General features: G+C 35.5%; 2 protein-coding genes and 1 non-coding gene across 6 annotated transcripts; 1 reads left to right on the forward strand and 2 right to left on the reverse strand.

Annotated features, from left to right (window-relative positions):
* Window positions 1-2,943: 2,943 nt before the first annotated feature.
* LOC118049677 (uncharacterized) lies at window positions 2,944-4,147 on the reverse strand. The gene has a single exon (XM_035059739.2). The coding sequence runs from the start codon at window positions 4,145-4,147 to the stop codon at window positions 2,993-2,995; it is 1,155 nt and encodes a 384-aa protein (XP_034915630.1). The 3' UTR covers window positions 2,944-2,992.
* A 3,580-nt stretch (window positions 4,148-7,727) lies between these two features.
* TRNAR-CCG (transfer RNA arginine (anticodon CCG)) lies at window positions 7,728-7,800 on the forward strand. Its single transcript has one exon. It is a non-coding gene; the product is annotated as a tRNA-Arg (tRNA).
* A 186-nt stretch (window positions 7,801-7,986) lies between these two features.
* LOC118049722 (tRNA (mnm(5)s(2)U34)-methyltransferase, chloroplastic) lies at window positions 7,987-11,401 on the reverse strand. 4 transcript variants are annotated; one of them, XM_035059805.2, is made up of 7 exons: window positions 11,195-11,401; window positions 11,050-11,113; window positions 10,525-10,609; window positions 10,052-10,125; window positions 9,072-9,227; window positions 8,485-8,604; window positions 7,987-8,392 (listed from the first exon to the last, which is right to left on the reverse strand). In XM_035059805.2, the coding sequence occupies exons 1-7, from the start codon at window positions 11,364-11,366 to the stop codon at window positions 8,371-8,373; spliced, it is 693 nt and encodes a 230-aa protein (XP_034915696.1). In that variant the 5' UTR covers window positions 11,367-11,401; the 3' UTR covers window positions 7,987-8,370. The 4 variants fall into 4 exon arrangements, with proteins under 4 accessions (XP_034915696.1, XP_034915693.1, XP_034915694.1 ...); XM_035059802.2 differs by having other exon boundaries at window positions 10,525-10,717; window positions 11,195-11,400; XM_035059803.2 differs by having other exon boundaries at window positions 7,987-8,341; window positions 10,525-10,717; window positions 11,195-11,396.
* Window positions 11,402-12,336: the final 935 nt, after the last annotated feature.

Genomic DNA, 12,336 nt, shown 5'->3' on the forward strand with positions numbered 1-12,336 from the left:
TAGAGTACCCTGAATATAGCGAATGATGCGCTTTAAGGCCGACATGTGCTGTGTTCTAGGGTCATGCATAAATAGACATATCTGCTGAACCGCGTAGGAAATATCCGGCCACGTAAATGTCAAATACTGTAGTGCTCCAGCTAGACTACGATATTTCAGTCGGATCATGATAAGGATTTCCTGAAGAAATGCTGAGTTTAGCTTTTGTGTCCACCGGAGTAAGAGATGGTTTTGAAGAAGACATACCAGCTCGCTCAATGATTTCTTCTGCATATTTCTTTTGTGAAAGAAATAGGCCTCCGGAATATCGTGTAACTGATATGCCTAGAAAATAGCTGATGGGACCCAAATCTTTCATAGCAAACTCAGTGTCAAGTTTCGATATGATAGTTTGCCGAAGAGTAGTAGATGATGCAGCAAGAATAATGTCATCCACATATAGAAGGATATACGCCATATCATTACCCTGCCGATAAATGAATAGCGAGTGATCTGAAATACTGTGAGAGAACCCCAATACGGCCACATAATCAGCAAACCGTTGATACCAAGCACGTGGGGCTTGCTTAAGCCCATAGAGAGATTTCTTTAGCAAACAAACATAATCTGGGTGCTCTGAATTTCAAAAACCTGGAGGTTGATGCATATAAACTGTTTCGTCGAGATTGCCATGCAAGAAGGCATTCTTGACATCTAGCTGATGAAGACACCAAGATTTAGATAAAGCAATGCTCAACACTATCCGAATGGTTGCCGGTTTGACTACCGGACTAAATGTCTCCCCACAATCAATCCCCGTTTGCTGACCTGCACCATCACCCACAAGACGGGCTTTATACCGCTCAAATGAACCATCAGATTTCTTCTTATGCCTGAAAATCCATAAACTTCGAATGATATTAGCATTAGACGGACGGGGTACTAAGTCTCACGTCTTATTTTCAATAAGAGCATCGTATTCGTCTTTCATGGCCATTTTCCAATTTTGATCATGTAATGCATTAAGGGGGTTAGTGGGTAAAGGAGAAATGGATGTTTCAGCCGAAGTATGAAGGTTAAAGAGCTTTCGGGGCTTAACAATACCATGTTGGAATCTGGTAGTCATTTGTGGAGAGTGAAAAGAATGGACAATTTGAGGGGGTTGGGCTGGTGCCTTTGGTGGATGTGGACTTTGGGTCTGTGGTGTAGCAGTGGTGGTAGGGGATTCTGCTCGGGGTGATGTGTTTGATGTGCTGGCTAGCTCTTGGCTTGGAGAATCGGGGATGGGGTTGGGGGGTGGTGGTTGTGATACCTGAATAGGACTCGAGGGTTGGGGTGGTGGATCAGCAAGTTGTCCAGGAGGATGATTTGGTGGAGCAGGTGAGTGGAGAAAGGGTAAGAGACCTGCATCTAGAAATTCATAAGTAGGACATGAAGGAGTATGTAATGTAGAGAAAGGGAATGTATTCTCATCAAAAATTACATGCCTGGAAACAAGAATTTTACGACTGGGGGGTGGTGGTTGCGATACCTGAATAGGACTCGAGGGTTGGGGTGGTGGATCAGCAAGTTGTCCAGGAGGATGATTTGGTGGAGCAGGTGAGTGGAGAAAGGGTAAGAGTCCTGCATCTAGAAATTCATAAGTAGGACATGAAGGAGTATGTAATGTAGAGAAAGGGAATGTATTCTCATCAAAAATTACATGCCTGGAAACAAGAATTTTACGACTGGAGAGATCATAACATTTATATCCTCTATGGTTAGAGGGGTACCCTAAAAACACACATGGTGTTGACCGAGCTTGCAATTTATTTCTAGAAGTAGACGGAATAAGAGGATAACATAAGCATCCAAAGACTCGAAGATGAGAGTAGGATGGATCTTTTTGGTAGAGAATTTTTGTGGGTGATTGAAAGGCAAATTGTTTGTTGGGTGGTATGTTGAGGAGATAGGTGGCCATTTGAAGTGCATGATGCCAAAATGACGCTGGTAGAGATGCATGAGCAAGGATGGTGCGGATGACATTATTGATGGTACGAATTTTTCTTTCGGCTTTTCCATTTTGAGAAGAAGTATGTGGGCAAGAAAAACAGAAAGTCATGCCATGTAATTGACAAAATTGGTGAAAAGATTTATTGTCGTATTCCCCACCATTGTCACATTGGAAACATTTAATATCTCTCTCAAATTGTGTTTTGATATGAGCACGAAAAGCCAGAAAAATGGAGTGCACTTGAGATTTATTGGCAATTGGAGAAGTCCATAGAAAATTCGTAAAATCATCAAGAAATAAAACATAGTAACGATGACCTTCCGAACTAAGGGTAGGTGATGACCAAATATCGCTATGCACAATATCAAATGGTAAAGAGGTGAATGAGAGAGATTCATAGAAAGGTAATTTAATTTGTTTCCCAAGAAGACATGAATTGCAAAAAAAATTGTCCTGAAATTTATTGCAAATAATGAAATTGTTTCTACGAAGAGAACTTAAAACAGGAGTTCCCGGATGCCCTAAACGATTATGCCATAAATCGGAAGATACAACGGTAAAAGTAGATGGTGTTGAAAAATCAATGGTTGGTCTTGTTGTAACTGGATAGAGGTCACCCGAGTTGTTACATCTCATTAAAGGCATCCCCGTTGGAAAATCCTTCAAAGAAAAACCGAACAAATCAAATTCGATAGAAGCATTATTTTCAATGGTAAATTTTCTCACAGAGACAAGATTTTTGATCAATTTTGGGGCATGCAAGACATTATTCAAAGTGAAAGGATGTTTGGATTCAGGTAATAATGCATGTTCATAACCAATAATTGGAATAGTATGACCATTTCCGACAGTAATGTTACGATTATTGCTCATATTTAAATAAGATGTGAGATTACCCCCATTTGCAGTCATGTGAGATGTTGCTCCGGTGTCCATATACCATTGCTCATCAGGAGGAGCAATGGAGAGCGTGTGCATAGCCGCTTGGATGTCAGTTGGAGCATAGGAGGAATGGGCCTGCTATGTGGACTGGGTTGGTGATGTGACTGCTGCCATATGGGCTTGCTGAGGCCTAGGCCCAAGAATGCTGGGCTGGCGTTGAGTGGGCTGCCCAGCCGTTGGGTATGGGCATGGTGGGCTGGCCCATTGAGGCCACGGCCCAGCCCAAGGGGCCTGCCCATAAGTGGGCTGCTGTCTCTCCTGCCCATAATAATTGTTTCCCGTCTGGTGCTGCGGGGTCTGGTGCTGCGGGGCATATCCCGGCTGCCATGCCGTGGTGTGCCCGTGCCACTGGCTTCCACGGCCACCACTTCTCCCTCTTCCCTTTCCACCGCGAGCTCCGTGGCCACCTCCTCTGCCACCGCGATTGAAGGAGCTGCGGTTGCTGTGGTGTGGGTTTGTGTGGTGCTGTGGGTTTCCAGTGTAGTGTCCACCGGAATTAGCAGCCGGAGAGACAAAAAAGGCAGAGTTAGGGGGAGATTGGGCAGCCTTTTTCATCCGTGTCGTTTCCTCCAACACAAGCATGGAACGGGCTTTGTAAAAGAGGGGAAGAGAGTCTCCATGGCGGATTTGCGATCCGATGTTGGAATACGCATCAGTCAAGCCGGAGAGGAGTTGAAGAACCAGTCGTTCATTCGACACAGGGGCACCCACATTGGCCAATTGGTCCGAGAGGGATTTGAGATGCTGACAGTAGGAAGAAGCATCGGTGAAATTTTCCATTTGAACTTTGGAAAATTCTTGTTCCAGGTAAAGTGCCCTAGAATTTTTGTTATCTGAGAATATGTCTTTCAATCTGTTCCATGCGATTTCAGCCATAGAATCGCGTTCTAGAATTGTATTGAGAAGGTCTTCTGAGATTGTACTGTAAATCCATTGTAAAACAATGGCATCAACACGGGACCAAAGGTCAGGGTCCGTGTCTTGAATTGAAGGAATTTGTGTGTTCTTTTCTGATGAGGCAGGGATGATATGATCCATAACTTGATAAGCTCTAGCATGTATTTTGAACAATTCAAACCATGTAATGTATTGGCCCTTTTCAATGTCTAAGGTGACTTTGATAAAGGTGGTGATGTTGGACACCGTAAGAGCAGGATGAGATTGATGAAGTTTTGTGGGAGGAGAAGAGAGTGAGGTGGCTGAGGTGGTAAAGTCTGTTGTGATTTCTGTCATTGTTGGCTTTCTGGATGTTTTGGGCAGAGCTTGATTAACAGAGAGGGAAGCAGAGTTGGGTGATAATTGTAGTCTGGAAAAGAAAAAAAAGAGGCAGCTAGGGTTTAGATGTAGAAGATGACCTAGGGTTGCTCTGATACCATGATAGAGTTTTGGAATAATTTGCATGTCTATTGCATTGATAATTTGATGATTTATACAAGTATGAAGGGACAGTCCTTCGGCTACAAAACAGGAAAATATTTACATTCCATAAATAGAAGATTGTGTTTCTATATTCTAATAATTGTAGGTGTTGTCATTATTTAGAATGGGGGGAGAGAGATACATTTTCTTTTATTTTCTTTTCTTTTTTGGTTTTAAGTCAAGGTATGGTGAAAGTGTGTGTGTGTGTGTGTGTGTGGGGCTAGTGAGGGAGAATAAAAAAGGACTGATTTCTGCTCGTGGTGGCTATTAATAGTAGTGTAAAGAGAAAAAAAGTGTGTGCTTGTGATTTTTGGAAGATTAATAGGTTTAACTATTGATCGTAGTTAATGGTGGTTTTTAGGAAAGAAAGAATGGTTGTGGTGTTGACTGAGAAAGGGTTACAATGATGCTGGCGAAGATAGCTTCCATAGTGTATTTTTTTTTTCTCTTCTTTATATGGCTATGGTTGGGTTTAGGAATAATGGGTCTAGGATTTTAAAAAAAAAAAAATCTTTTTGGAGAGTGTGTGAGCTGGAAAGAAAAGTGTGGCAAATCCTTTTTGGCTTTCTCCTCTTTTTTTTTGTCCTATGATTTTAGGAGAGAGTGTGTGAATGTGTGTGTGGCTTTTTTATGCTCTAACTAATTATTTTTCTTTGGCTAATGCTTTCCTAAAAGTATCCCTTTCCTTTTATTGTGTGTGAGATTTCATTATTATTTATAGAAAAAATAATTCATCTTTTTCCTCTCATTGCTTGGCCTCTAAGCAAACATGGTAATAAAGAAACCCAAAATCATTTTGGTCTCTCATTTTATTTCTTTGAACTTTGGTCCTCTTGTCCAAATATTTTATTTTTATTTTTTGAAAAAAGACAATGTCAACATTGACTTAATAAGCAAAATAAAACAATGATTTTGAAATAAGCACACTTAAAATTGAACGCGTAGAAAGTAAATTTTTGAATTTTTAATTCTTTTGAAAAGATGCTAAAAATGATAAAAATAACACAAATACATCAAAAATATATGTTTTTGGATTTTTTTTGTTTTTGTTTTTCTATTTTTTTTAGATTTTTAAAAAAAAAATAAGAAAAGATGGTAAAAAATCGAGTTATGAAAGTTACCCTTTTTTTACAATACTTATAATATAAAGTCTTATGGGACTTTAGAAAGTAAGTTTGTAAAGAAAAGAAAATTATATTGGGTGTTTGAGCGTCAACCTTCTAAGTGAAAATATCAATGATTTTTTATAAATGGTTTATGTTCAAGTGACATGCTCATGGTTTGCGATCAATTAGCTTGCTCATGGTCTCTAATTGGGTGACTTGTCCATGGTTTGTGTTTGGGTAACCTACTTGTGGTCTATATTCAAGTAACCAACTCGTGGTCTCTGATCTGGTGTCCTGCCCATGGTTTGATCTAGTAATATGTTGTAGTATGAAAAATATCTAGGAATTTTTATAAATGATCTCTATTTAGGCGACCTGCCCGTGGTTCGTGATAAGGTAACCTGGTTGTGGTCTTTGTTCAGATGACCTGCTCGTGGTTCGTAATTGGATAACCTACATGTGGTTCATGATCGAATAACTTGCTCTTAGTGTGAAAATTATCTAGAATTTTCATGGATGGTCTTTTTGTATAGGTGAACTGCTTGTAGTTTGTGATTGAGTAACCTACTTGTGGTCTCTATTCAAGAAACTACTATGTGGTTTGTTATTGGTTAACCTGCTCATGGTGTGAAAAATATCTAGGATTTTTTCATGGATAATTAATTATGTCTTGGAGATGTCTTACTTTCCTTTTTCTTAAATGGATCATCTTCTATTTTTTCTTTGGATTGTCCATATTGGACTTGTAGTCATCTACTGGAACTTTAATGGGTTTTTACTTGCTGGACCTTTCTTTGTTGGAATCTTGCTGGGTTTTTTTTTTTATCAACTAATCAACAAGAATTTTGTTGGGCTCAGAACCTTGTTGAGTTCTAATTGCAAGATTCTTGCTGGACTTTTTATTTAAAACCTTGCTGGGTTTTTAATTAAGTGAAGCTTTGTTGGGCTTAGAGCCTTGTTGGGTCTTAATTTGCTGAAGTTTTGCTGAACTCTTTCTTTAAAACCTTGTTAGACTTTTAATTAACTAGAGTCTTATTAGGCTTAGAACCTTGTCAGATTTTAATTTATCAGAGTTTTACTAGATTATTTCTTTGTAGTCTTGCTGGGTTTTTAATTAATTAGAGCCTTATTATGCTCAAAACCTTATCGTGTCTTAATTTGCTGGAGTTTTGTCGGACTCTTGCTTTGAAACCTTATTATGTATGTAATCCTAGAGTCTTGTTGGGCTCAGTTCCTTATCAGGTTTTAATTTTTTAAGAGTCTTATTGAACTTTTTCTTGGTTAAATCTTATCAAGTTTTTAATTGTTAGAGCCTTATTAAGCTTAAAGTTATTGTAGGATTATTTAAAGATAAAGAAGGTAAATTCTTGGAACCAAACTGAAATTCGTTTGTCCTCTTCTTCTTATGCATAAGCTTGCATTCTAAATATATTACTACACTATAACAACTTTTTATTTTTCATATGAATACTGAAATCAATATATTTATTTAATTGTTTTGATAATAAGTATATGTTGTTATTTAATTGTTTAACATGCAGGATTCAGGCGATATTTTTATTCATGTGACAAATGACACGACATTTTATTTTTCAAAATAGAAGTTAGACCTACTCTTTTTCTGTCTTTTTTTTTTCCTTTATGTTTTGTGTTTTTTAAGCCTTTTTTTGTTTTGTTTTCCTTTATTTTTTTTTATTTTTTTTTACAATTCAAAAAACATTATCAACTTCAGTTATTCTTTAGTATGGTTCTTAAATATTATTGTGAATTTGTATTAATATTTTAATATTTTTTTCAATTACTATGTATCTAATATAAAAATAATATTAATATTAATAATAAATTGTTCATGAGAACCTCATTCAAATTGTTTTTTAATTTGTAAAATTTCTAAATAAATTTTGAAAATAATTTTTATCACATTTGTGATTTTTTTTTAGCCTTCATTCATATATAAAATATAAAAAAATACTATTTTAATATTTTTTTTAACTTGCTTTAACAATTATGAAATATTTTTTATAACAAAAAAATTATTCTAATTAAAAACCTTATGTTCTTTAAAATAAACAAGAGATATATTAATATAAAAAAACTATCAGTATTTTCAAGTTTAACAATAATATAAAAACAATTTTATGTTCTTTTTTTTCACATTTAAAAAGAAAATTTATCCCCTGCAGTGCTGCGCAGATACTAGTATTTATTAAACCAACTGCCGCCTTTTCTTTGCCCCGGAATAGAAAAAATAATAATATAAACGTAAATTATATTCAATAGTCACAAGTGATCGCGTGGCCTAATGGATAAGGCGCTCGCCTCCGGAGCGGGAGATTGTGGGTTCGAGTCCCATCGCGATCGTTTAACTACTACTTTTCTTTTTTGTACTTTTATTATAGGAAAACAAAATCATAGCATACGTCTCCAGTTCCTCCTTAAGTTTAACACTTCAGCTCGTTCTTCTTCTTTTTTCGTTATGGCAAATATTTTACATCAAAATCTGAATAAAATAGTCAGTTTTAAAATAAAATAAAATAAAAATAGACCTCCGAAACAAAGCAGTTGACTTTTCGTAAATGAACACATGAACGAAGGAAATTTACAAATGTTAATTTGAATGACTAGAGCGTATAAACTAATCCACCAAAACAAATATATAAATATACACTAGTGTCTCCTTTGTAACCATCTTTTTCATGGGACTCAGATCGTCCACGAAATATCCAGTGGCAGTCATGGAAGGCAAATGGATTGGGTACAAAAAGCAAACATGCTCAGTAGTTACAGGTGTGGTGGGTCTCAGATTGGCTGTTCACCTCATGATGTAATCATCCTTCGCGTAGGCTTCCTTCTGCAAGAAGATGGGTCCAAAAAGCAGAACCTCATTGTGTTTCAGCTACCTCTGTGAGGAATCCATCCATATTCAGAGTTTTAGTAGGACCTTGTAGAGTCACTAATTTTATCAAGAAAGAAAAATGACTAAAGAAATTTGCTCAGAAAACACCAAATTCTAAAGCTACTAAGGTATGTAATTCACCAAGATACCTCTTGAACAAGAGAACCAGTACAGGAGCTAAAGGTCGGTTTAACATCTGGAACTTGCAGCAGATCCAATTATCAACTGATAATCCAGAAGCAAAAGCTTCAACAGTCTCCAGTTCTTCCCTGGAAGGTATATGTGCGAAAGATAAATCTCACTCATCAGTTGAAGATTAAAAAGAAGACACAAACATATGACCCTCGAGATAAAAACATACATCAGTAAGAAGGGACTATGATTTAATTCTAGAATATTTCCCAGAAAAGGAAAGAGAAAATGAATAATATCAAGAAACAAGACACTGTAGCTATTTGGATGCTATATCAGACAGTTGTGAACTGGTTCATACTACATCCATAAACTTCATTTGACAGTGAAATAATAGATTTATACAAAAAACACAGACAATATCAGGTCAAAAGAGAATACTTGCAAGTTCCAAGTCATGAAAAGTTGAACTCTTTAAGAGGTTCACAACACAGTGCAGCACTATATGGAGCAAAACATGACTTGTCAAGAGCAGAAAACAATATAGCACGTGCAGAAATCATAACAAAATGAAAAAAGCAATCAAGTCAAGCAAGAAATTTACATTCCACCAGGATGCCCCACATACACAACTAAACTGATCAGCCCTCCAGGAATTAATATTTTCTTTGCAGCCTCCAATGCCAATTGTGTTGTTTCTGAAACCGTGGTTATCGTTTTGTCACCTCCTGGAAGGTACCCCAAGTTGAATGCAACAAGCCTGGAAGAAAGAAGGAATTAAATCACTTCAATGGGAGAATGGAGTACAGATGAAGTGTTATTTATTCAAATTGGAGATATATTGATGTGGGGAGTTTTGAACAGATGAATGCGAATTTTTTGCCATTGAACCAAGTGGAAAACCTAAAAGACTTAATTTTGGACTAGTAGAATAGATCTAAGCTCAAAAAGGGGCATGGTCGAGCCAAACAACCTAACTAATTAAAAATCCCATAACTTTCAATCAGACCATTAAATCGCATTCAAACTTTGTCAAGAGATTCTACATGCCTTGTTCTAAGAAGGGAAGCCCCCTTTGTTGGTTCACATCAGGAATGCCTTCGAAAAGGGCCTAGAAGGTACTCTTTGATTTGTTTTTATTTATTTTTTTGTTTAATTTCAGATCTTTAGCCTTAATTTCGGATTTTGTTTTTGTTTCTCCTATCTGTTTAGGGATTCTGATTTTCCTTTCTTGTAAGAGTCCATTTCATACATATTTTGAAGGGTTGTAATCCTTTTAGGAGAGGCAGATAATTAGCGAAAAAATTATTCAATAATAAAGCATGGTTAGGGCTCTTGTTTTAGACCCTTTTCAGAAATTCTGTCTTCCTTCGATCTTTGATTCCTAATCAGATTAGGTTCAGGTGCATCATTTATTCCAACTATGTAAAAAAAAAGGTTCACTGAAAAAGTAAGCAAGGGAACTTCAGAGGCATAAGTAAATCAAATAGAAGCAAAACTTGAAATCACTAGCCTCGAAAATCTATATCTAAAACCTACACATGAAAAGTCAAGAGCAAGAGAAACTTGAGTGGCAGGAAGTACCTTACAGGGCTATTTTCAGGAACAATTTCTTCCATTCTACTGTGACAGATGGAGAAGAGCTTCACAAGTTCTTTCTGCACACATTGAGTTTCAGTAAGGACTACATGAGTATAGATAATCAAAATAACCTCTTCGAACAATAGGGTCAAAGCTTTCTGCTTTTTCGAAGATCAAAACACTAACAACAAACAAATTACATGTTGAATTTAAAAAAAAAAAATTGAGCCATACTACCATAAATGGCTGGATAAAGCATCATAGAGGTTAACATAGACCTTATGAGATGCAGGTGCAGGACTAGAACCCCTGGAATACTATTGCTATCTCAAGCCTCTAATCATTAAAACTGAAATGCTGGACATAAAAATTGGGATAGAGGTCTCAATCCTTAATTGTGAGTTCCAAGATTGGTGAATGGAAACACATAATAGAAATTTTAGACAAGTGGTAAATTAAATATGCGATAGAATTACCTCCTTCAAAGTGACACTTTCATCCAGCAAAGAAGAAGTACTCTTTAAAGCATCTCCCTGTATGTCCATCCCATAAACACGACCCCTGCCCAATTCATCGGCCACCATTTTCAGCATGGCTAAGGTATCATAACCATTGCCACAAGTAGCATCTATAACAGTATCACCATTTTGAACAACACGTTTCCATATCCTAAATTTAAAAAATAAAAAGCCAAAAGAATTAACAAAAACTCAAAACCAAAACACTCGTGTAAGAAATCATCAAGTGTTTTCAAAAGAATCAAACTTTATACTCATTTTCTAAACTAATGAATACCCAAAACCATGAAAATAATAAAGCAAACAACTAGACAAATGAAGTAGCTAGAAGTGAAATTACTTAAACATGTAAGAAATCATAAACAGGTTCGTCAGAGTTTCAAAATTTTTACTCATTTGCTAAAACAATGAATAACTAAAACCATAAAAACAAAACAACAACAAAATAGACAAATTCAAGTAAGTTAACAGAGAAGTAGCTACAAATGGGCTACTTCAGTTGCCTTCTTCTTCCCAAAAACATAACCCACCAAATCCTCCTCAGCACCTGCAAAATTACATCATAACACAATAACTAATATTTTCAGCATCATATTTAGAATGTAAGAACACGCAAAAAAAAAAGTACCTGAAAGGGGATACTGCATTAAGGATGTAATGGCAGTGTTGGCAGACAATTTTCTTTTCTGGTGAGTGGAAATGGGCTTTGAGTAAAAGGGGACATTGATAGAAGGGAAATTAAGGGCAAGATTTGAGTGCAAGGGAGGTTTTAGTATTAGCCTCCTGCTTAAACAGTTCATTGCTATTAGGGTGGACAGGTCAAGAAGCTTTGGTTATGGATTATATGTATGAGCCTCTGGCTCTCAGCAAACTGTGCAGGTGGACTAAAAAGCAAGCCCACATGAAACCCATATTTTCCAGCCTTAGCATTTTAATTTTAATTTATTATTATTATTTTAATTTAACTTGTAATATCATGACTTTATTGATTATTTCATAAATATAGGCATTAGGAATTAGGACTGATGAACTACAATCACGACTGAAAGAGTAGCTGGGAAGAATTATCTTAGGAGGAAAAATAATAAAAATGCCGAAATAAATGCTTTTGTAATCTACAGCTTGAAAACATTATAGGGTTTGAAATCCATTAAAAAGAACAAAATTTTTAGATTTTTTCTAAAAAACAATAGTAGAAAATACCTAAATTTTTTAAAGTTTTTGTGGTTATTTATAAGAATAATAATAGCTACTTTTACAAGTATTTTTTGCTTAGAAAATCATTAAAATAATATAGTTTTTTTATTTTAAAATTTTTATTTTTAAAATCAACACACCAAAATAATTTAAAAAAACTTAAAAGATAATTTAAAATTAAATTTTAATAAAAAATAATTTGAAACTAAAAAAGAAAACTTTAAAAAACACTGTACACCATATACTAAAAGTAATTTTTCAAAAAGTAATTTTTTCTATAATTAGACTATACAAATAAAAACATTTCAAAAACATTGCCTGCATCTCAAAGGAGGGAAGGATTCCGTTTAAGAGAGGTTAGAGCTTCACTCTTAAAAGTAGAAATGTAACTTTTTATTAGAATAGTCTAATTATTATTATGCATATACTAAAAGAAAAAATAAAGAAATAACATGATATTAAATTTTTCTAATTTTTTATTGTAGCAGGTATTATAATAGTGGGAAATCTATGATTTTTGTTATATTTTTTTTTCTTTATACTTAATATATTTATCATTTTACACTTAGTCTA

The sequence above is a fragment of the Populus alba genome, chromosome 7 (assembly GCF_005239225.2).
Source record: "Populus alba chromosome 7, ASM523922v2, whole genome shotgun sequence".
In the NCBI taxonomy this organism is placed as follows: domain Eukaryota; kingdom Viridiplantae; phylum Streptophyta; class Magnoliopsida; order Malpighiales; family Salicaceae; genus Populus; species Populus alba.